This window comes from Vulpes lagopus, chromosome 15, assembly GCF_018345385.1.
Source record: "Vulpes lagopus strain Blue_001 chromosome 15, ASM1834538v1, whole genome shotgun sequence".
Taxonomy (NCBI): Eukaryota; Metazoa; Chordata; class Mammalia; order Carnivora; family Canidae; genus Vulpes; species Vulpes lagopus.
In genome coordinates this window covers 16,479,370-16,504,877 of record NC_054838.1, presented here as the reverse complement: position 1 = coordinate 16,504,877, position 25,508 = coordinate 16,479,370, and the positions used below count along the sequence as shown (strand labels likewise).

Below are 25,508 nucleotides of genomic sequence, written 5' to 3'. Positions count from 1 at the left end.
ACAACCACCTGATAACAGCCCTATAAGAAAAGCAATATTTTCAGAAAGGGTAAATGAACTTTGCTCATAGTTTTAGAATTCCTGATGCCATATTCTTTGCACTGTACCACACTTGTCTCTTAGAAAAATGGGGACAGGGGATCCCTGGGTGGCTCGGCGGTTTGGCGCCTGCCTTTGGTCCAGGGCGCGATCCTGGAGTCCCGGGATCGAGTCCTGCGTCGGACTTCCTGCATGGAGCCTGCTTCTCTCTCTGCCTGTGTCTCTGCCTCTCTCTCTGTGTGTCTATCATGAATAAATAAATAAAATATTAAAAAAGAAAAATGGAGACAGCAAATGAAGGAGAATCATTCGAAACATTTTATTTATTTTTTTTATGTCTTTTTTTTTTAATTTTATTTATTTATAATAGTCACAGAGAGAGAGAGAGAGAGAGAGAGAGAGAGAGAGGCAGAGACATAGGCAGAGGGAGAAGCAGGCTCCATGCACCGGGAGCCCGACGTGGGATTCGATCCCGGGTCTCCAGGATCGCGCCCTGGGCCAAAGGCAGGCGCTAAACCACTGCGCCACCCAGGGATCCCTCGAAACATTTTATAATGAAGAAATAGTATAATAGCTAAAAGAGATAAAGTAAAGAAAAGATGTTTTTAGCTAGTCTTAATGATACTTAAAATCAATGGAAACAGAAAACTTGTAAAAGGAACCAGAAGTTAAGAAGAGTAGAATAACCCATAGTGGTGATACAACAATTATACAACAGAAAAGCTGCAGTACTCCCTGTGATAACGAGAGCCAGGCTATTTGCAAACAGTGTGAATTTGTAGTAGGTTAGGTCTGTGTAGATCTACACTTTCCTCAGGATTCAAAGCATTAAGAATAAGAGAACCTTAACATGGAGAGAAAACCTTGTCCTACAATGGTTTTGAGAGCCGTACTGAAGTAGCAGACCCCAGAGACTGGCCAGGTGAAAATTCTTTAGCATAACTGAGACTATCAATCCAACAGTAAAATAAAAAGGTTTGTAAGTAACTGAAAATCTAGTATAGGAAACAAGCCACTTTGATGAGCATAGAGCAATATGAAAATAACATTAAGACTGAGTATCCTCCACTTCAGAGATGTCGAGAGAATCTACTATATTTCAGATGCATGCTCTAGACTACATCAGGTTCCAACCTGCCATGTGGTTTTATTACTTCAAAGACACAATTGTCTGGGAGTAGGAAACAAAAATGTGAGTTCAAACCACCACTTACCAGCTTAACCTCCGTTTATATCTACTTGCTTTGTCATGAACATAACTTTAAATGTCTTTTTTGTAGTCTTTAGAATGTTTTAAAAGCCATGTCTTCATACTTCAGAGCAGGATCCTTATGTTTTCAGCCTCAACTCTACATAAAACTGAAAGTACTTCCAAACATTCTTTATACCGGGATCCCTGGGTGGCGCAGCGGTTTAGCGCCTGCCTTTGGCCCAGGGCGCGATCCTGGAGACCCGAGATCGAATCCCACATCAGGCTCCCGGTGCATGGAGCCTGCTTCTCCCTCTGCCTGTGTCTCTGCCTCTCTCTCTCTCTGTGACTATCATAAATAAATAAAAAATTTAAAAAAATTTAAAAAAAAAAAAACATTCTTTATACCATCTTTAAAACTGAGTTCATCAGGGGTGCCTGGGTGGCTCAGTCAGCTAAGCAACCAACTCTGTTTCAGATCAAGTCATGATCTCATGGGTCTGGGGATCAAGTCCCCAGATGGCCTCCCTGTCAGCAGGGAGTCGGCTTAAAGATACTCTCTCCCTCTGCCCTTTCCTCCGACTGATACACACTTGCTAAGATAAATAAATAAATCTAAAAAAAAAAAATGAATTCATCACCAAGTGCCCTATGTCAGCACAGAGGCTTTGGACACTACCTATAATATCTTCATAGGTATTTTTTATAATTATATATTTTTAGGTGTCTTCATGTATTTCTCAAATCTCTTTGGCTGGCAAATTATCCTGTCCATCTTTATTCTAAATAATTAGTTATACAAGTGGCTTTTTATACTCACATGCAGAAACCTACATTTTTACTTACTGCCCTATATCTCATCTTCTTAGCTAATAACTATAACTTCCTTTTAAAATCTTTATGAACTCTGATTCTGTCATCCAATATGTTCACTACCATCCTCATTCTCCTTTCATACATACTCCTCTACAAAGAAGGGAGAGAATATTCTCTTCCATCCTTTCTACACTCAGTTCCCTGACCACACAGTATTTATATCCAGGTCAGCTGGACAACTGCTATCCTATGTTGTGTTCAATGCATTCTAAATGGCTTAAAGAATTAAAGCATTACATGGTACTTATACTTACTTCTCTGCACAAATAGCATCCCATACTAAGACTATTTCTATGTTAAAACTTCAGAATGTTGCATACACTGTTTTATTCCTCTTCTCTCCAATCTATACTTACAGAAAACTGGATTCATACTGCAGGTAGTCAAATCACTACTATGTAAGTAACTGAACTCATGTTTTACAAAGGTGAAACTTAGAGATTCTAACTAAACATTTATTACTCTTTTACTCAAGCCACAGCATTTTTTTATCATAGTAATTTAGTCTTCTAAAAAAATTACACAGCTTTACAAATGCCTCAGAGAAGCAGTGAAGAATATGGCACAAAATTTTCTGAATAATACAAAGGATTCACTTCTGAGACAGGGTATCTTTTAAAAAGAGCTACTGTCAGAACAATACTATTTTGCTGATGCCCAAACCCTAGCCAATAAAAATATTTGTTCCTATAATCAGAAATAGATTGTTAGCCATAGAATGCCTCTGCAAAACAATTCTTAAATTTTCTTTGAAATATTGTTACTAAAATTAACTGTAACTTTATTTATATGACTGTCTGTGGTTTCTATGTGTGCCTAAAAAGCACAAGAAAAAGATAAAAATATCCCAGAACTGGAAAAGTAGTCATTATGTTTGGTTTAGCTTATTTTCATATTTTTATTTTTAAAATCCATCCAAATTAAAGTTCAGTATTTCTCAACAGAAGAAAAGAAAAAAAGGGCAAATTCTTTACATAAAAACAAAAGAGAGAGAGAGAGAGAGAGAGAGAGAGAGAGAGAGAGAGAGAGAGAGAGAGAGAGAGAGAGAGAGAGAGAGAGAGAGAGAGAGAGAGAGAGAGAGAGAGAGAGAGAGAGAGAGAGAGAGAGAGAGAGAGAGAGAGAGAGAGAGAGAGAGAGAGAGAGAGAGAGAGAGAGAGAGAGAGAGAGAGAGAGAGAGAGAGAGAGAGAGAGAGAGAGAGAGAGAGAGAGAGAGAGAGAGAGAGAGAGAGAGAGAGAGAGAGAGAGAGAGAGAGAGAGAGAGAGAGAGAGAGAGAGAGAGAGAGAGAGAGAGAGAGAGAGAGAGAGAGAGAGAGAGAGAGAGAGAGAGAGAGAGAGAGAGAGAGAGAGAGAGAGAGAGAGAGAGAGAGAGAGAGAGAGAGAGAGAGAGAGAGAGAGAGAGAGAGAGAGAGAGAGAGAGAGAGAGAGAGAGAGAGAGAGAGAGAGAGAGAGAGAGAGAGAGAGAGAGAGAGAGAGAGAGAGAGAGAGAGAGAGAGAGAGAGAGAGAGAGAGAGAGAGAGAGAGAGAGAGAGAGAGAGAGAGAGAGAGAGAGAGAGAGAGAGAGAGAGAGAGAGAGAGAGAGAGAGAGAGAGAGAGAGAGAGAGAGAGAGAGAGAGAGAGAGAGAGAGAGAGAGAGAGAGAGAGAGAGAGAGAGAGAGAGAGAGAGAGAGAGAGAGAGAGAGAGAGAGAGAGAGAGAGAGAGAGAGAGAGAGAGAGAGAGAGAGAGAGAGAGAGAGAGAGAGAGAGAGAGAGAGAGAGAGAGAGAGAGAGAGAGAGAGAGAGAGAGAGAGAGAGAGAGAGAGAGAGAGAGAGAGAGAGAGAGAGAGAGAGAGAGAGAGAGAGAGAGAGAGAGAGAGAGAGAGAGAGAGAGAGAGAGAGAGAGAGAGAGAGAGAGAGAGAGAGAGAGAGAGAGAGAGAGAGAGAGAGAGAGAGAGAGAGAGAGAGAGAGAGAGAGAGAGAGAGAGAGAGAGAGAGAGAGAGAGAGAGAGAGAGAGAGAGAGAGAGAGAGAGAGAGAGAGAGAGAGAGAGAGAGAGAGAGAGAGAGAGAGAGAGAGAGAGAGAGAGAGAGAGAGAGAGAGAGAGAGAGAGAGAGAGAGAGAGAGAGAGAGAGAGAGAGAGAGAGAGAGAGAGAGAGAGAGAGAGAGAGAGAGAGAGAGAGAGAGAGAGAGAGAGAGAGAGAGAGAGAGAGAGAGAGAGAGAGAGAGAGAGAGAGAGAGAGAGAGAGAGAGAGAGAGAGAGAGAGAGAGAGAGAGAGAGAGAGAGAGAGAGAGAGAGAGAGAGAGAGAGAGAGAGAGAGAGAGAGAGAGAGAGAGAGAGAGAGAGAGAGAGAGAGAGAGAGAGAGAGAGAGAGAGAGAGAGAGAGAGAGAGAGAGAGAGAGAGAGAGAGAGAGAGAGAGAGAGAGAGAGAGAGAGAGAGAGAGAGAGAGAGAGAGAGAGAGAGAGAGAGAGAGAGAGAGAGAGAGAGAGAGAGAGAGAGAGAGAGAGAGAGAGACTGGGATTGAATCCCACATCCAGTACAACTGTTAGATATTACCATTAATGGTATATGCTAAAAGTTGTTCTACTATTTTGGAAGGGCTTAGTTTTTTTTTTTCCCTGTAAAACACTGTAATTTTTTTTCCATGTAAAACACGACCACCTTGGAACCAACAAACCACTTAGGACTGAGCCAGATCACCTTCAATTAGACTAAAATTTGGTTAGGCCTATACCTGGCCTTGATGCTTATAGGAGTTAATTTTTACAGTATTTCACAGTTATTCAAGTTATTGCTATTCAAATGTAGAATGGTTGCATGCTTCTAATACATCAAGCATAACACAAAGCAATAAATAATAAAAAAGACCAAAATTTAAAAGTTAAATTATTCTATTACGTTTTAAGATTGGGCTTTAATAGATATTAGATCAACAGATTTATTTTGTACTTGACAAAGCACAACAAAGTATCAAAGTTACTATCCAATGATGGAAAAATTAAAAAGGAAAACAATTTCCAGTATAATCCAGATTAAAAACTCTTTAAATATTAATCCAGCACACAAAAATCTTGAAATGCTTTGCTAAGATCAGCCAAGAGGTCATCTAAGAAAATCTTAGGTGAGGAAAAGTTCTGTCTACCTCTTAGCACCTCACTTCACCAGTCAGCCACAAAAGACTCTACTTGTTATTGGAGATACACTGATAGCACTTGAAAAAGGGAGTGTTTGTAAAATACCATTTACTTGGTAGTGAAATCAATATGTCTCTCTCCCTCATGACTGGAAAAACAGAGACATCACAGTATTCATTCTCTTGGCATCCAAAACACAAAAATAATCCCTTCCCAGTCACAACTAAATAGCCCCAATAATGTCTGTTGTTCTTAAAGCTTATAATGGTGATTCACTACTCACACTATCAAAATGATATAGTTTATATCCCTCCACACTTTGATGTGAGAGACAGTAAGAACTCACAAGAGTTCTCAGTGGTCCTCAGCACCAAAATTTCCCCCTTTCAGTCATCACTAAAAAGGATACTGAAGCAGGGTTTAAAAGCTTTAACAGTATTAATACCTGGTTACTCACACCATAAGGCCAATTACAAGTATTTGTATACATGTCGTGGAGAACAGATAGGACTACAAGGGCTCTCCAAAAAGTTATTTTCCTTAGATCCTCACATTCTTTCCCCATTTTTAATACCCAGCTTCAAGATTTGCCCTCTCGATGAGTCTACAGAACCCACAGCCGTCTTTATATAGCTGGTTATAACAATCAAAATTAAGCATTCAGCAACGTATCTTTTATCCTCCATAAGCAGAAATGGACAGTCATTAGCTAGAATGAGAAAATATACAATTTTCAACATCAGTTTTATTCCTAATGGTATTTCTGATGAAAAATAACAAGAGAACGAACAATTCTGCTGGGGGCTTGGGGGGAAAAGGGGAGATGCTGCAAGATATCAAACAAATGGCAATGACAATAATTATCATAATTATCAACAAGCTACCTCATTTACTGAGCACTTACTTTTTGGAAGCCATCGTTCTTAGCGTTTTGTATTTTTTTTCCCATTTTATCTATACAACACCATATGAGATTGGTATTGTCATTATCCTCATTTTATAGATAAGGACATTGCTGCTCAAAGAAGTTAAGTGATTCGTCTAAAGTCATACCATACAGCTGGGATTTCAACCCAGGTAGTCTCCTCCGGAGCCTGCACTCTATTATCAAATCATTCCAAATGTTCTCTCAAGAACCGCTTTACAGAACAGTTCTCATATGGGTGTATGTATGTAATGCATACACCCACACAATATAAGTACATAGAAACACACACACATCCATACTCTACTGTTTGAAAACAAAACCTTATAGTCATATTATAAAATACTTTAGGGACGCCTGGGTGGCTCTGCAGTTAAGTGTCCACCTTCGGCTCAGGTCATGATCCTGGAGTCCCGGGATTGAATCCCACATTGGGCTCCCCGCATGGAGCCTGCTTCTCCCTCTGCCTGTGTCTCTGCCTCTCTCTGTCTCTCATGAATAAATAAATAAAATCTTTTTTAAAAAAATGCTTTAGTACTCCTCTTCCCAGTCCCTCATTTTACCACCATGGATCTGTCAACAGAATGTCCTGACCATCCAAATTATGTGTTCAACTGTTAAATTCCTTTAAAAATGATAAAAAATAAAGCAGTTTAACTGCACTATTATAAAGCAATCTGCAGATCATGTAGCTAAAAAGAATTCAAATTTGTGATTTCAAGACCAAACTGAACATGACTGGTGATCATTAAACCAACCTTCGAGAGGTGAAGGGGAGAGGTGTCTGTTTTTGTTTAGTTTTCACCAAAACAATAACCTGAAAATTTTCAAACAAAAATATAATAATTATTTGTTTTGTGACACAATATCACTGAAGCTACTAGGCTAAGACTTTCACTAGCGAATCAGAGGAATTTGACAGTTTCCATGTACATAAAGATCATCGATTTCATCTTTAATATTAGAAAGAAGCTTAAATGAGAAAAGAATAGCAAAACAAGCATTCCAGAATCAATATATTCAAAGGTTACTATACTTGGAAGCAGAGGTATTATTTCTAGTAACATGTTACAGTTAAATTACCAAATCATTTAACAGTAACTATAAAATAAATAAAACTATAAATGTAACATAAAAAGGAAAGTGTCATTATAAAAGCACAATAAAGCAATACTAACTTACCAATTCAATTCCCTGTGGAAAAGGTGTATCATCCCAGTCCTTTTGTGGAAATCTCTGGATTATTTTCCCGAGACCTGCTCCTGACCCTATTAAAATCAAAGTGAATTAGTTATACACTACAAAAAAATCTTAATACTTGTTATATCAATATTTATTTATAAATGAGTATTTATTGAATAAATCAATATATTAAATATTCTCAAGTTTTAAAGGACACAAGAGTATTTACCTTCTAAACATAATATTGAAACAACAAGCAATCCCTATCCTATAGATTCTCAAAAGAGTGACACATATGAAAAGCTAAGAAAAATAAACAAAGGCATTAAAATCTAGAGCCCCTACCATACCATGGAAGAATTGCTCCTGTTCCCAATAAAGAAAGCAATCTTCTCAGTATCTCAGGTTGAAATTTTTAAAACTCTTCTAGGGAAACAAAGTAAACTTTTTTTTTTAAAGATTTTATTTAATTATTCATAAGAGACACAGAGAGAGAGACAGAGACAAAGACAGAGGGAGAAGCAGGCTCCCTGCAGGGAGCCCGAGGTGGGACTCGATCCCAGGACCCCAGGATCACTCTCAGAGCCGAAGGCAGATGCTCAACGACTGAGCCACCTGGATGTCCCGAGACAAAGTAATCTTGAGTGACAACTGAAATGGGACTATTAGCACTAAGCTTCAGTTATGGGGTACATAAGCACTATTACAGGCAAAATAAGGATTTTTAGAGTGGTATGAGAGCTTGACAATTGCCTAAGCAGGGTTTCTCAACATCAGCACTATTGACATTTTGGGCCAGATAATCCTTTGTTGTGTGTTGGGGGTGGAAGAGGGCCTGTTCTTTCTAGGATTTTAGTTTAGCAGCATCTTTGCCTCAACCCACCATCACTGCCAAGTCATTACAACCAAAAACATCTCCAAATATTGCCAAATGTCCTGGGAAGAGAGGGCTAAACTGCCCCTGGTTGAAAACCACCAGTCTATAATACCACTGTTTTAAAATTATCCTGTGATTCTAAAGAATAGATCAACTTGGGACGCCTGGGTGGCTGAGAAGTTGAATGTCTGCCTTTGGCTCAGGGCAGGATCCCGGGGTCCTGGGATCGAGTCCCACATCAGGCTCCTTGTAGAGAGCCTGCTTCTCCCTCTGCCTATGTCTCTGCCTCTCTCTCTCTCTCTCTCTCTCTCTCTCTCTCTCTCTGTCTCTCTCATAAATAAATAAAATGTTAAAAAAAAAATAGTTCAACACTGGAGATATAATCTCTGAGTAATTTAGGGATGAAAAGTACATGGTAGATCTAAATTACTTTTTGCTATACTTTTAAAAGAGCATCAGGTGCTTACATATTTTATATTTTGTCCTTGTTGACTTTGTAGTGAAAGCAACAATACTGATTATTTGTCTACCTAACTTAAGTGAGACTTAAACACCTTATTCAATTTGTTAATTTAAAAAATTATCTGCCTTCATCTATCACCCTCTCTCTGTAAATTGAACTTCCCCTTTGCCCCTCATCTAGAGTTCAATCACTTTATGGCCAAATTTTTAACTTTAAAAGATAAATAAAAAGTTAAATTCATTTAACTGAACAACTCACTACTGTGTTCTAAAAATGAGATCACATTTGAAAAAGGCAAAATAAAAACATTCTTAATTAAACGAACAACTGCCTTCTTATATCCATCATTGTAAGGGAATGAAGGATATAATTCAAGGTAAACTAAATTAAAAGTGATCTATCATAGGCACTCATTTTTTCAAAATCTACATCAAACAAACACTTCTGACATGGCAAACAGTTAATTCAACAAACTGCTAAGTAGTGGAGATAAACAAATGAAGACATGGCTCCTATCCTCAAGAAACTCATAATTATTAAGAGAAACAAACAAATAAGCTGATAATTTCATTATACCATGCTAAGTACAAGGATAGAAGGAAACCTAACACAGCATGGCAGAGAACACTACAGAAAACTTTCTAAAAGAAATGAGAGCAAGCTTTTTCTTTCTTTCAGTATCATCTTTGTATCCCCAAGCACAGAGCAACCTGAATGTCTGGCATTTAGTTCATGCCAAGTTAAATGTTAATTTTAATGAATTTGTTAATATTGACAGAAATTATTTTAAACTCATATCTCCCTGTATTTTCAAAAAGAGATAAATGCATGTTATTTATCTTATAATTAACAAAGTATCCATATACCGTTTATTCAGCTTTGAGAGTGATATGCAATGTATTTTAAGCTCAAGAAATATTTTATCATATTAATTTTTACTAATTATAAAAATAAGTGTTAACTGCAGAAAAATTTTTAAATACATAAAAATATAAAGAGGAAATCACCCATAATTCCACAGCTGGAGAAAATTACTGTTAATATTTTAGACAATTATCTCTCAAGCGTTTTTGTACACATGTATTATTTTCTACAGAATTGAGATCATACTAAATCCTAGCTTTTTCTATTCATTTATTACTTAATATTTCACAATAAGTCTTTGATATTAAACATACATTTTTTTAGTTTCTCACTACTATAAATAATGCTACAGAAGCATCTTTCTATATAAATCTTTATCCTCACCTCCCTTTCTCCCCCTCAAATTATTTTTTTTTAAAGATTTTATTTATTTGACAGAGAGAGAGAAAAAGAGCACATAAAAGCAGAGGGAGCTACTCAGGGAGGAGGAGAAGCAGGCTCTGCCTGAGCAGGGAGCCTCATTCAGGGCTCGACCTGGGATCATGACATGAGCCAAAGGCAGATGCTTAACCAACTGAGCCACCCAGGCACCCCGCCCCAGAAAAATTCTTAGATATACAACTACTGGGTCAAAGAGAATGAAAAATTTTACAACTAGCACAAAGCCATGGGGGCCACAAAAAGACATCCACAGTCTTTTTACATTCTGTAAATTCTTTAAGACTAGCATTTTCACCACATTCTTACCAACTATTGTTACTCTAAACATCTGTTTGTTTTAATTACTGTCAATTTGAGAGATTAAAAGTCCTTCTTTGGCAGCAGCATAACATTCAAAAGTTCTCCAGAAGCAACATATTTACTGATTTTAAAATGATATGCAGGGCAGCCCGGGTGGCTCAGCGGTTTAGTACCGCCTTCAGCCCAGGCAGGGCCTGATCCTGAAGACCCAGGATGGAGTCCCATATCGGGCTCCCTGCATGGAGCCTTCTTCTCCCTCTGCCTGTGTCTCTGCCTATCTCTCTCGCTCTGTGTCTCTCATGAATGAATGAATAAATAAAATCTTAAAAAAAAAATGGTATGCAGTGTTTCAATAACATGAAAGCTCAGTTTGAAATACTGACATAACATTTCTAAATACAGAAATACGATTCATGAGTGATATGACTTTCAGTTATATGAATGTTATCTGTAAATAGAAATTAGGTTAGAAAATGACAAATAAAAATGGTAAATAATATTTCACTACAAATAAAATGTGCAAAGAGCTACAATAACTTAGTTTTCAAATATATACACTGCTGTAGCTACCAGGTTTCGAGGAACTTATGAAGGTGCTCTAAAAAAGTAAACAAGCATTGTTTGATTCTTGTTTCTTGATTTTTAAGCATTTAGTCTGAATATTTAAACTCATTTTCTTTTCCTAGTTTATATATTTTACCCAGCACTTATTCTAAAGGCAATACTATTGTACATAAGAATGCTAAGAAGATGGCATTTTACATTGAGAAGCAAGCCACAGTGAGGGAAAAGTGTCCTGGAGTCAGATGTCCACTGTGGACTAATCCCTACGTCCAGAAATAAAGTATGCCATGTCAATCAGAGTGGCTGTGGAAGCAGCTCTTATTTGCACCGTATATTAAATGGGGCTCAGTTACTGGGTAGGAGATGAAGAAATTGCTTAAAAGAAAGACTACTTCCTACAAAGGAGAGACATTAGGCAGACAAAATTGATTGTCCACTGCATTGTATGCAACTACACTGGAAAAGGAAGGGGTAGTTATTTTTTTTTTATTTTTATTTATTTATGATAGTCACAGAGAGACAGAGAGACAGAGAGAGAGAGAGAGAGAGAGGCAGAGACACAGGCAGAGGGAGAAGCAGGCTCCATGCACCGGGAGCCCGATGTGGGATTCGATCCCGGGTCTCCAGGATCACGCCCTGGGCCAAAGGCAGGCACCAAACCGCTGTGCCACCCAGGGATCCCGGAAGGGGCAGTTATTAATCGGTGCCTTCATATTTTCTTTCCAGTCCCTCCTCTCCTATCCCATAAAATCATAAAATTAAGAAATGATTCAATGATAATTGAATGTAGTTAATATATTAAAAGGGGGATGTTCAGCAGAACACCAGCACATTTGGAAATGCTTTCTTTGAAAAAAATATATATGTTAGACAAACTGTCCAAAACAAATTTAGGAAGGGTGAGGAAATACTGGTGTAGTCAGGCACACTTTTCCCTCCTTTATGTTTGGTAACCCACTTTCCCCTGGGTCCTGGTGTGGCTGCGGGCCACCCAGCTCAGCCACAAGGATTAGCAAGTGACCCAGAATGATCCAACCATCTATCAGTCCCCTTACAAAGTGACTCTTCTAGTGGTAGCCAATGACTCCAGAAGAGCCCAACAGTATTCTCTGGGATTGCTAACTAATATACTATACGTATGGCATTGCCAGTAGCTATAAGGAAGAAGTATATCTGCAGAAGAACTATTGACTGAGTAGTGATCAATTTGGCAGAGAAATATAAAACTTTGCTCTACACAAAACAGGATGTTTGGTATTTGTTGTTTGTACCAACTGACAAAAATTAGTTGAGTGCCTTCTGTGTGTGCTTAGACTACAGATATATAAAATATACACTGCCTAGTTTAATATAGACTCTGAACTTTGAGAGATGCTACTCTAATATATAATTCACTAAGTCTTTTTCTATGATATGCCTATCTAAATTAGATCAGATGTTATCTACAATAGCCATTCTGTGTGATATGCATCTGTTCACATCCTTTTCTATCAAAAATGGCATCACTCACAGTTCAAGGAAGGGCAGCAGTCACATTCAAGAGCATACAATCCTACTACTCTTCTCACCAGCCAGAAAGAAATTACTAAATCCTTTATTTGGTTATTATATTTACTGTTACTTGTCTATCTCATCTCACTAGAATGAAAACAATGATTTTTGTTCTGCTTTGTTTACCTGTGTATCCTAGGCACTTAGAATAATTCCTGGTATTTATTAGATACTTAACAAAATAATTGTTGAATAAATAAATGGGACTGTTAAGTGGGCAAGGGCATCTATAAACTGGCAAGCAACTTATGACCAGAATGACCTAGCTATAAGAAGTATGCTAGATAAATCAAATCCTTCTGGTAGGGAATTTTGGACAGGAAAAATGGGAGACTAAAGCAGTCAAAAAAATGTATCAAGACTTGCCATGATGTAGAGAAAGGTCAGGCAACCACGGTCATGTGTAAAACCAAAGTTACAGAACAAGAGAAACTCTAGGCAGACTTGCCAACAAAAACAAGTTAAGAGTATACATACATAAAAGGAAGCAGAGATGCGACAAGAGAAAGCTAAGTTCTACCTCCAGTAAACTCTGGCAGCACTATAATGCCTGTTACCAAACTTCTGAGGTATTTTTATGATAGCTTTCCCTCACTAGAATGAACAGGTCCATATTAATCCTCACTAAAGAATCCAAACTAGCATACATTATAACAAGCACCCTGATAAATCATCTTTCAAACTGGTAAAAGATCTGGAAACAAAAGATTTAGTCAGAAAACTTAAAAAGAAGCATGCCTGGGTGGCTCAGCGGTTGAGCATCTCTGCCTGTGGCTCAGATTGTCATCTCAGGGTCCTAAGATTGAGTCCACCATCAGGCTCCCCACGGAGAGTCTGCTTCTCCCTCTGCCTATGTCTCTGTCTCTCATGAATAAATAAATAAAATTGTTTTTTTAAAAAAAATTTTTTAAACTTGAAAAGCAGGAAAAGCAAAAAAATATATATTGTGCTCCAAATACCCGAAGAGCTATATATAACATGAAAGAAGATGAAGTGAAGCAGACTAGAGTCAAAGATATAATGCAGAGAAGTTATTTTTGAGTCAATATAAAGGGAGAACCTTCTAAGAATGACAATTATCAAAAAACAGAGTGATTTGCCACAGAAAGCAATGATCATACCTGAGATTTTAGAACAAACTACCAAATTTTCTAGTCTAGGAAACCACACAGAATGGTTAAGAGAACAAATGCAGAAAAACTGGCAAACAAACTATTATAAAAATTCATTTATTCAACAATAACTTGTGTTAGGTGCTAAGAAGAGAAGGATAAAACTTGCTGTGAGAATATTTAGAACCTGAATTGAGGTTTTTGAAATACAAATAAAAGGGCAGATGCAGGCGCAGTATAACGACAGTAAAGATTAGGAAAGAAAACCATATTGTTTAGAAATCAGGTCATGAGTCTAATGAAATCAGAGACAGACTAAAAAATTCCAAACTAAAAAATTCCACATTTTGGAACAGAGCTATTTCTTACTTCTATTTTGACATACTAGCAGCATCATTTAAGCCCAAGGATAAGAAATATAAACTTACGAGAATCCAAATTTAAAAATAAGGGAGTATCCAAAAGAAAAAGCTTAAAAGCTGACATTCTTTCATGGCTTAAAAAGCAATTTTTAAAAAGGCAATTTAAAATTGTCTATAAGGGGGATCCCTGGGTGGCTCAGCAGTTTAGCGCCTGCCTTTGGCCCAGGGGCACGATCCTGGAGACCTGGGATCGAGTCCCACGTCAGGCTCCCGGCATGGAGCCTGCTTCTCCCTCCTCCTGTGTCTCTGCCTCTCTCTCTCTCTTTCTCTCTCTCTCTCTCTCTCTCTCTCTCTCTCTCCCTCTCTCTATCATAAATAAATAAATCTTTAAAAAATAAAAAAATAAAAAAATTGTCTATAAGTGCAGGATGCACACATGAAGACTTCTCACAATGACTTTGTTTTTTAGATTATTTATACACCTAGCAAACTTTATATTCAGTCCTGTATTATATTTCAATATTGCAAAGATATTCATGAAAAACTGCGGGAATTTTTTTTTAAGATTTTGTTTATTTATTCATGAGAGACACAGAGATAGGCAGAGACAAAGGCAGAGGAAGAAGCAAGTGCCCTGCAGGGAGCCTGATGCAGGACTCGATCCCAGAACCCTGGGATCATGACCCAAGCCAAAGGCAGATGTTCAACCACTGAGCCACCCAGGTACCCCAAATTGTAGGAATTTAAGTATAGACTTTCTGACTAGCTAACACATTTCAAACTAAATTTATTATTATTTATATGTAAAAACAAAAGCTTCTTTAGCTCTATTAATAATGAAGGGTATTTGTCTTTCTCTGTCTAGATTTTTCACTTAGCATTAAACTGAGGGGTAATGGAAAATAGGGAAAGTTATACTAACTTTCAAGTATAAGTTGAATAAGGTCTTTTCAACCCCTATTTATGATAAAAATTATCAACAGGTGGGTAAAGAAGGAATGTCCCTCAATATAATAAAGGGCATATATGATAATCCCACAGCTAACACCATACTCAACAGTAAAAAGCTGAACGCTTTTCCTCCAAGATCACAAACGAGATAAAGATGCCTGCTCTTGCCACTTTTATTCAACATCATATTAGAAATCCCAGTCAGAACAACTAGGCAACAAAAAAAGAAATAAAAGACATCTAAATTGGTAAAGAAGAGGTAAAACTGTCACTATTTGCAAATTATATAATATTATGTCACTTATATAATATTATATAATATATAATATTATATATAAGAAAACCCTAAAGGCTCCATCAAAAAAAAAAAAAAGTTAGAACTAATCAACAAATTCAGTAATGTTGAGGATAGAAAATACAAGAAAATCTAATGTATTTCTCTACACTAATTTTAAAAACTACTAGAAAGAGAAATTAGGAAAATAACCCATTTACAATTATAGCAAAGAGAATAAAATACCTAGGAATAAATTTAATCAGGGGGGGAAAAGACCTGTATACTAAAAACTACAAGACACTGATAGAAGGGGCAGCCCCCATGGCCCGGCCGTTTGGCTCCACCTTCAGCCCAGGGTGTGATCCTGGAGATCTGGGATGGAGTCCCACGTCAGGCTCCCTGCACGGAGCCTGCTTCTCCCCCTATTTGTGTCTCTGCCTCTCTGTGTGTCTGTCATGAATAAATAAAATCTTAATAAAAAAAGACTGATAAATAAAAATTAAAAAAAAAAATTTAAGGGATCCCTGGGTGGCGCAGCGGTTTGGCGCCTGCCTTTGGCCCAGGGCGCGATCCTGGAGACCCGGGATCGAATCCCACATCTGGCTCCTGGTGCATGGAGCCTGCTTCTCCCTCTGCCTGTGTCTCTGCCTCTCTCTCTCTCTCTGTGACTATCATAAATAAATAAAAATTTTAAAAAAATTAAAAAAAAAAAGACTGATAGAAGAAATAAAAGAAGACACAAATAAATAGAAAGGTTTTCCATGCTCATTAATGGAAGAATATTGTTAAAATTCCCATACTACCCAAAGCAATCCACAAATTCAATGCAACCCCTATCAAAATTCCAATGACATATTTTACAGAAATAGAACAAACAATCCTAAAATTTGTGTGAAACCACAAAAGACCCTGAATAGCCAAAGCAATGATTGGAAAGAACAAAGCTGGAGGCATCACACTCCTTGATTTCAAACTATATTACAAAGCTATAGTAATCAAGATAGTATGGTATTAGCATTAAAATAGATACATAGATCAATGAAAGAGAATAGAGAACCCAAAAATAAACCTATACATATATGGTCAATTGATTTACAACAAAGGAACCAAGAATATGAGGTGGGAAAAGGACATTCTCTTCAATAAATGGTGCTGGGAAAACTAGACAGTTATATGCAAAAGAAATTAAACTGAACCACCATCTTAGACTATACATAAAAATCAAGTCAAAATGGATTAAAGACTTAAACATAAAATCTAAAACATAAAACTCCTAGAAGAAAATATAGGCAGTAAGCATATGATCAAAAAGACAAAACAAAAAACAAAAAGGCGAAAACAAGTGTTGGCAAGTATGTAGAGAAAAGGGAACTCTTGTACACTACTAGTGGAAAGCTAAATTGGTGCAGTCACTATGGAAAACAATATAGAGTTTCCTCAAAAAATTAAAACTGGAACTACCATATATGATCCAGTAATTCCACTTCAGGGTATTTATCTGAAAAAAAAAAAAAAAAAGAAAACACTAGCTCAAAAAGGTATATGCATCCCATGTTCACTGCAACATTATTTATAATAGCCAAAATCAAAAACCTCAGTGTCCACCTGCAGATGAATGGATAAAGTGGTGTGTGTGTGTGTGAGTGCGCAACCACATGATGGAATATTATTCAACCACAGAAAGAAATCTTGCCATTTGCAAAAAAATGAATGGACTTTGAGGGTATTACGCTAAGTAAAATAAGTTCAAAGAAAAAAAAATACCATATGACCTTAAGTAAATGGGAAATTTTAAAAAATAAAGCAAGCTCATAGACACAGGAACAGATTATTTGCCAGAGGTTGGGTGGGAGGGAGGTGGAAGGGAAGAACAGATAAAGAGAGTCAAAAATTACGAATTTCCAGTTATAAAATGAGTAAGTCATGAGGGTAAAATGTGGAGCACGGTGACTATCTTTAATAATATTATACTACATATTTGAAAGTTGCTAAGACAATAAATATTAAGTGACCCCCCCAGAAATAGACTTATCGTGATCACATCACAATATAAATATTGAGTCATTATGTTGTACATCCAAAACTAATATAAGGTAATAATATCGCTTATTCCTCAATTAATTAAAACAAGCAGCATCAAAATAGCACAACTGAACTGTCATGAAAACAAGACATAAAGACCAATGAAACAGATAGAGAGCCCAAAAATAAACCCTCATGTATACGATCAAGTGATCTTTAACAAAGGTGCCATGGCTATACGATATGGAAAGAATAGTCTTTTGACAAGTGGTACTGGGAAAACCAAACATCCACATGTGACAGAAGGAAGATGGACTCTTATCTTATGCAATATACAAAAATTAACCCAAAATGGCTTAAAGACCTCCACTTAAGATCTGAAACTATAAATAATCGACGCCAGCGCAGGGGACTTAGCTTGAGGCTGAGCTGGGGGGCGGGGGCTGCCTCCCCTTCAGCTCCTGGCCTCCCTTGGGCTGCTGGATGCTGAGTGATGTCAGTCCAGGAACAAAGTGAATGACACAAAGTGGAATAACCAGAGGGGAGGAGGTGCTGGGTCCCTTGTGCCCTCGGGGGGCCGGCTCAGACCAGCCAGGGGCCTGAATATTGGCAGGGGGCCCATGACCTGCCGATGATCGCTGCCTTCTTGGGTCTTTGAGGAGTGATGCTTTCTTTTCTTTCTTTCTTTCTTTTTTTTTTTTTTTTAAGATTTTATTTATTCACGAGAGACAGAGGGAGGTAGAAAAAAAAAAAAAAAGAAAGAAAACCTAAGAAGGTTTCTTCTTTCCTAAGAAGAAAACCTAGTAGAAAAGCTTCATAACACTGAATTTGGCAATGATATCTCAGATAAAACATCAAACAAAAGCAAAAATAGACATCTAAACTAAAAACACCCGTGCAGCAGAGGACACACTCAACACCATGAATTATATCCTGCAAAAAGGGAGAAAATATTTGCAAACCATATACTTGTTGAGGGGTTAATACCTGGAATAGATAAAGAACTCCTACAACTGAGTGGCCTGGGTAACTCAGTCGATTGAGCATCGAACTCTTGATTTCCAGTCAGGTAAAATGATCTCAGGGTTGTGAGATGGAGCCCTGCACTGGGCTCTGCACTCAGCAGGGAGTCTGCTCAAGGTTCTCTTTCCCCCTCTCTCCCTGCCCTCCCCTGCTCGTGCTCTCTCCCTCTCTCTCTTTCTCTCGCTCCCTCCCTCTAAAATAAATAAACATTTTTTAAAAAGGAACTCCTACAACTTAACAAAAACCAAGTAATCCAATAAAAAAAAAAATAGGCAAGGGCTTAAATAGACCTTTCTGCAAAGAAGAAATATAAACAGCTAATACTATATACAAAAGATGTTCAACACCACAAATTATTAGAAAAATGCAAATCAAAACCACAATGAGGTATCAGTTCACATAGGTTAGGATGGCCTCTATCAAAAATCCAGAAAATATAAACTATTAGTGAGAATGCAGAGAAACTGGAACCCTTTTGCACTATTGTCTAGAAGGTAAAATGACTGCAGCCATTATGAAAAACAGTATGGAAGTGCCTCAAAACAAACAAACAAAACAAAACAAAACAAAAAACCCAAATCACCATATGATCTAGCAATCCTATGCCCAGCTATGCATCCAAATGAATTTATCTCAAAAAGATATTTGCACATCCGTGTTCACTGTTCCGTGTTCACCGAGTTGAAGGTAACCAAAACATCCATTAGCAGATGAATGGAGAGGGGCACCCGGGTGTTCAGTCAGCTAAGCGTCAGACTTGATTTTGGCTGAAGTCATAATCTCAGGGTTATGAGATCAAGCCCCACATCAGCTCCACGCTGGGTGTGGAGTCTGCACTCTCCCTCTTCTTTCTCCTCCCCCTCTTCTCCCACTCTCTAAAACAAAACAAAGCAAAAAAAGATGAATAAAGAAAATGTGGTATATACATGCAATGGAATATTATTCAGCCTTAAGAAAGGAGATCTTGTCATATGCTACAATATGGATGAGCTTTGAGGACATTAGGCTAAATAACAGAAGTCAATTACAAAAAAAAAAAAAAAAAATACTGCATGATTCCAATTCCACTAAAGAAGTCAAGCTCTGAGGAACAGAAAGTAAAATAGTAATTGCCAAGGGGCCATGGGCAGAGTGGAAAGGGGAGTTGTAGTTCAGTTAGTAAAGAAATTCAGTTTTGCAAGATGAAAAAGTTCTAGGGCTATGTCATAAAACAATCTGCTATAGTATACATACATATATTAACACTACTATACCATATACTTAATGTTTAAGATGGTTTACGTTATGTGCTATGTGTTTTTTACAATTTGAAAAAGAAGATGGCGGGATCCCTGGGTGGCGCAGCGGTTTGGCGCCTGCCTTTGGCCCAGGGCGCGATCCTGGAGACCCGGGATCAAATCCCACGTCAGGCTCCCGGTGCATGGAGCCTGCTTCTCCCTCTGCCTGTGTCTCTGCCTCTCTCTCTCTCTCTCTGTATGACTATCATAAATAAATAATAAAAAAAAAAAAAAAAGAAGAAGATGGCACAACCAAAACCTCATGGACATTTACATTTCCTCCAGTATTGCAACTGGAGGAAAACTACTAACATCCACAAAGCCTGCAAAGTATCAGCATCTGTGCAAGAATAAGAAGGAAGCAATAATAATGGCTTGAGAACAGCTGACATGAAAACAAAAGAACCCTAAAAGTTTATTTGAATGACAAGGGTGCAAGAGACCTTTTTAGAGTGATAAAAATCTTATTTTCATTGCAATGGTATTTATACACTTCTGCTACCAGAGTTAAGATAATCTGAGAGAAATAGATCTTCTTTAAATTTCGCCTACATTGAAAATGGAATCTATCAGAATCTATGGAAGGATGAAAAAGAGTCTGGAAAGAACCTTGACACAATTCATCTATAATATATACATTCCTCCTATATTTCACCATGCTCTTTTAGTCTGTGTTTGGACAGGTATTGCAACACAAATGTTCAATATCTCAGGGCAGCCTATCTTATCTTTGGATGATCATAATAGCAGAAAATCTTTCCGAGAAATTGATATATGAAATATTTAATTATGTGTGTGTATGCTATAATTTATCATATTCTTTTATTTTAAAAATGACACTAAATATAATAAGTGAATTAAAACTGAGAAGATAATTGTGACTGTTAAAATTTAAGATTAGTTTTCTCTCTCTTTTCTGGTTCTCTCTATATATATCTTTCAGTTTTTCATCACAAAATAGATAGGTATCTTTAGATGAATCTGAAAAATTTAAAATCCCAAAAGACAGTAAATGTGTTTAGTTTTTAGGTACACCAGGTTGAATAGTGTACCCCAAAGAGTCATGTCCACCTAATACCTCAAAATGAAACCTTATTTGGAAATACAGTCTTAGAAGATATGATCAGTTAAGATAAGGTGACAGTTGATTAGGGTATGCCCTAATCCAATGACAAGTACCCTGGTAATAAAAAACAGAGACATAAGGTATCTGGGTGGCTCAGTCAGTTAAGTGTCTACTTTTGGCTCAGGGCATGATCCCAGGGTCCTGGGATCCAGTCTTGCATTGGGCTCCCTGCTCAGTGGAGAGTCTCCTTCTCCTGCTCCCTCTTCCCCTCCCCCCTGCTCCTGTTCTCATGCTCTTGCTCTAATAAATAAATAAATAATCTTTTTTAAAAAGACACAAACACATAAAGAAAATACCACTGGACGACAAAAGCAGAGACTGTACAGTTGCAGCCATAAGTCACATATTTGAATACAGCTAACAAATATCTTGTCCCCCTGTCTCCTCTTCTATGCCCCTCCTCAATGCCCCAATCTTCTTTTTTTTTTTAAATTAATTTATCTGTGATAGTCACAGAGAGAGAGAGGGAGAGAGAGAGGCAGAGACACAGGCAGAGGGAGAAGCAGGCTCCATGTACCGGGAGCCCGACGTGGGATTCGATCCCGGGTCTCCAGGATCGCGCCCTGGGTCAAAGGCAGGCGCCAAACCGCTGCGCCACCCAGGGATCCCCCAATCTTCTTTTTCAACTCTAAATATTTTCCATTTGTCCTGTGGATCCCGTATATATTTTTTTTACATCTTTAAGAATATGGACTCAGGATCTACACTACCTGCATCCTAATCTAGTTTCATATTTATTTGCTATGTGACTCTGGGAAAATTACATTACCTCTCTGTGCTTCATTTTTTCCATATCATTAAAAAGGGATACTATTAGCTACGTATTGCCATTCTTATGAAAAAAATATAAGTTAACATACATGTAAGGCATTTCAACAAGTGTTTGGCATATGGTAAACACTATATAAATGTTGTTAATGATGACAATGATGACTATTAACATCATGATTATAACAAAATGAGTTTGTGTCAGTTTGTCTGAGTGGTACTCAGAGCTGAATACTGGAGATTACTAAACTAATCTAACTGATACAATGTAGAGAACGGCTGCTCTCGCTAACAGTGAAGCTTGGTGTCTGTCATATTCGGTCTTCTGGTGACCAAAGGACTCTTGATTTATTGAAGTTACTTTTGAATGAAAGATGTAAATCTTTTTTTAAACATATTTTGATGCTATCATATATCTATACAAAGGTGTTTCAAACTAAACTTATATCTCTGTGAAATTTCTTTAGTCAGCCCAGCACACTCAGTTTTTACATCCTATGTCTGTTACCCACCATATTTATATCACTCATTTTTTTTGTTTTGGTTTTTAGTTAGGACATACATATCATAAAATGTAACCATTTTAAGTTAACAGTTTGATGTGTATTGATAAACTTCTAATAAAAACAATTTCAGTAAGGAAAACAAAAACTGAAAAAAATGGAAAGTATTTGTGTTACATTAAAAAATTGCTCAAGGGATCCCTGGGTGGCGCAGCGGTTTGGCGCCTGCCTTTGGCCCGGGGCGCGATCCTGGAGACCCGGGATCGAATCCCACGTCGGGCTCCCGGTGCATGGAGCCTGCTTCTCCCTCTGCCTGTGTCTCTGCCTCTCTCTCTCCCTCTCTCTCTCTGTGACTATCACAGATAAATTAATTTAAAAAAAAATTGCTCAAGAAGTTCCTCCAGAGAATATTTTCTCAAAAAACTTCATTCATACTGGTATAGGCCTGATTAAATTTTTAATTTACCACAACAAAAAAAATTTTTTTTAATTTACCAACTGGAGGGATCCCTGGGTGGTGCAGGGGTTTGGCGCCTGCCTTTGGCCCAGGGCACGATCCTGGAGACCCGGGATCGAATCCCATGTCGGGCTCCCGGTGCATGGAGCCTGCTTCTCCCTCTGCCTGTGTCTCTGCCTCTCTCTCTCTCTCTCTATCATAAATAAATAAAAATTAAAAAAAAAAAATTTACCAACTGGAGTCAGAATTTCTACTTAGAAAAAGTCTTGGCCAAAACATGCTATATACACATTACTGACATTGGTACCAACCCTATTATTGCATTCTATACCAATACAATCTGCTTGGAACTTCAGGCTTATGCCTAACACCTGTTCTCTATTTCATTGAGAATGCTATCTCAGGGGAAATGACTAAAGCAAAAGCACAATTCTAGAAAATCAGAAATTCTGACCTTTCAGGTACATATAATTGACTTATTCTTCTTCGTAGGATAGAATCTGACCAACAGAAACTTAATTTACCTGTTTATAGGTAAAATTAAGATGAGGGTGCAGCCCCGGTGGCGCAACGGTTTAGCGCCGCCTGCAGCCCAGGGTGTGATCCTGGAGACCCGGGATCGAGTCCCACGTCAGGCTCCCTGAATGGAGCCTGCTTCTCCCTCTGCCTGTGTCTCTGCCTCTGTGTGTGTGTGTGTGTGTGTGTGTGTCTATGAATAAATAAATAAATTATAAAAAAAAATTAAGATGAGGATCATATTCAACCGGCAAGTCCCAAACTTCCCATTCTTGATTTACAAAATCTGCTTTTTAGCAAATGATAATTGTTTAAATGTTGTTTACCTGGTTACCATAAGACTTATGCTATAATGCTAAAAAAATCAACTAGAAAATTGAAGCTCATCAAAATAAGTAGATCTGGGGGATCCCTGGGTGGCGCAGCGGTTTGGCGCCTGCCTTTGGCCCAGGGCACGATCCTGGAGACCCGGGATCGAATCCCACGTCGGGCTCCCGGTGCATGGAGCCTGCTTCTCCCTCTGCCTGTGTCTCTGCCTCTCTCTCTCTCTCTGTGTGTGTGTGTGACTATCATAAATAAATAAAATAAATAAATAAAAATAAATAAATAATAAATAAAAATTAAAAAAAAAAGTAGATCTGATTGTGTCAGTATAGACCAATTTTCAAAGGATAAAGAAAATAAAAACTGGTCATTCACTGAAATGAAAGCATGCAGGAAATCACTTCACAAAAGGCTTTCATATTTGATCCATTTAGCATTTAATCAAAGAAGTCTGTTTATTTCAACTGAAATAAGCCTTTTGTGGTTATTCAAAAATTTAGGTAGGAATGTAATGTGATTTTCTGATTTTCCAGTATAATCTCCTATTATTCAATAGGTTTATTTAGAACACACAAACTATTTTTTTCCAGAGTTATATTTAGCAAAGAACCCATGGGCTTTTACAGAAGTGAAAAAGAATGCATTTAAAATTGAACAGAATAGAGAATAAAGTATACCATTAAAAATATTAAGTCAACAATAGCTACACAACTTTAGTCTCTATTAAACTGAAAATTCACTGATAATGTATAAATTCAATGATTTAGAGAATAAATGTCAGGATTAAGAAAAATAGAAGAGTACAAACTGAAATTAAAACTATGATTTTGCATTTTGTGAAGCTCTTCAGACTGCATCTTCTTGCTTAATAAAATGTCTTTAGTAACAGTAAAGAAAGAACAAAAGGCAATCTGAAATGCTATAAAATCTACATATACTTGCATACCAACATTTCTAATAAGAAAACCTTCTCAAGTCTGCATCTCCAAATACCTCTCAAATGTGCTCTCACCCCAGCACATTCCCAATCACTCCAGGAGTTCACTCTCATCATCTTTCACCTGGATGACAGCAGCAGCCTTACCACCTCACCTCCCTGCTTCCTGTTTCTCTTCACTCCAGCATGTTCAAGCATCTGGCAGTATGGAAATAAGCTCTGCAAAGTCAAAGTTCATCATGCTAACTTTCTTGATCAAAATCATTAAATTATTCCCCCAGTGGCAACATAGTAATATTGTCTCAAGTCTTTACTTTAGGGACTTCCACATCACCAAAGACGTTTGAAATAATGACTGAATTTACCCACCGACCTACAACAACTAAAAAACCAGACAAAAATATATGAACAATGGTTTTCAAACTCTGAAATCTGGCAGTAGAGGACAGTGAACCCTGAGAGAACAAGTAAGTGGGCCCTACAATTGCCCCAACTTAACTCCCTCGTGAGCATTTCCAGACTACAGAAGGGGTAAGGGGAAATCCAAGTGGAGTCCAGCAGTGTCCCTGAGCTGAAGCAATAGAATTAGGAATCCAGGAAAGCCAAGAAGGTTGAAGTTCACAGCACAGAATATCAAAGAGAAGAGAGAAGACCAGAGATCCACAGAGGGTCTCCTGAGTCTTCACCTAAATACAAATTAGTACTTGAGTATGAGAAAACCACCTGAGGCCAGGTAATAAACTACATGAAAGGAACAGAGAAAATGATTCTCTAGAGCTCACAAAAGGCAAGAATAGTTTGTGTAACCAACAAGCAAGGTGGGGGCAGGGGATGGGAAGTGTTTTAATTCCTTCAGCTTCAGGCAAAAATTTCAGTTGAGTATTGCCTCAATAATGTAGAAAAATTAGTCCTAGACTAAATGCTGCTGTGGGCCCACCTAACAAAAATGAAAAAGAAGGCTCAAAAATATCAAGCCATTTCCAAGTGATTTAATTACATTTGAGGACAAAGTTCAAAAATGTTTATAAGAACACAAATACATTCAGCACTCAACAGAGTAAAATATACAATGTCTAACAGCTAGCCAAAGATCACCAGGCAAGAAAAGCAGCAGAAAAATAGGAGCCATGATGAAAAGAAAAATCAACCAACTGAAACAAACTTCAACTCGACACAAATGATAAAATTCGTAGATAAGAACATTCAAAGTTATTATGAGTATGATGTATATTTTCAGAAATAGTGACATGAAAAATACACTGGATAGAATTAATGAATTAGACACTACAGAAAAAATGATTAATGAACTTTAAGTTATAACAATAGAAACTCTCCAATATTAAGCACAGAAACAGACTGACAAAAAATATGAAGAGCATCAATGAGCTGTGGAATAACTTCCAATCACCTACCTAATATGCATGACCAAAGCAGCTCAACAAACTCCAAATACAATAATAATAATAAACAAAAC

The 25,508-nt window shown here is 37.6% G+C and overlaps 1 protein-coding gene across 3 annotated transcripts in view; it reads right to left on the bottom strand.

The window, feature by feature from the left end:
* The window catches only part of SBF2 (SET binding factor 2), a 468,462-nt gene that overhangs the window by 366,003 nt on the left and 76,951 nt on the right, over positions 1-25,508 (bottom strand). For all 3 annotated transcript variants that reach the window (XM_041730425.1, XM_041730423.1, XM_041730424.1), the window contains exon 2: positions 7,320-7,405. In XM_041730425.1, the coding sequence (XP_041586359.1) occupies positions 7,320-7,405 (86 nt within the window). The remainder of the gene's footprint in view (positions 1-7,319; positions 7,406-25,508) is intronic.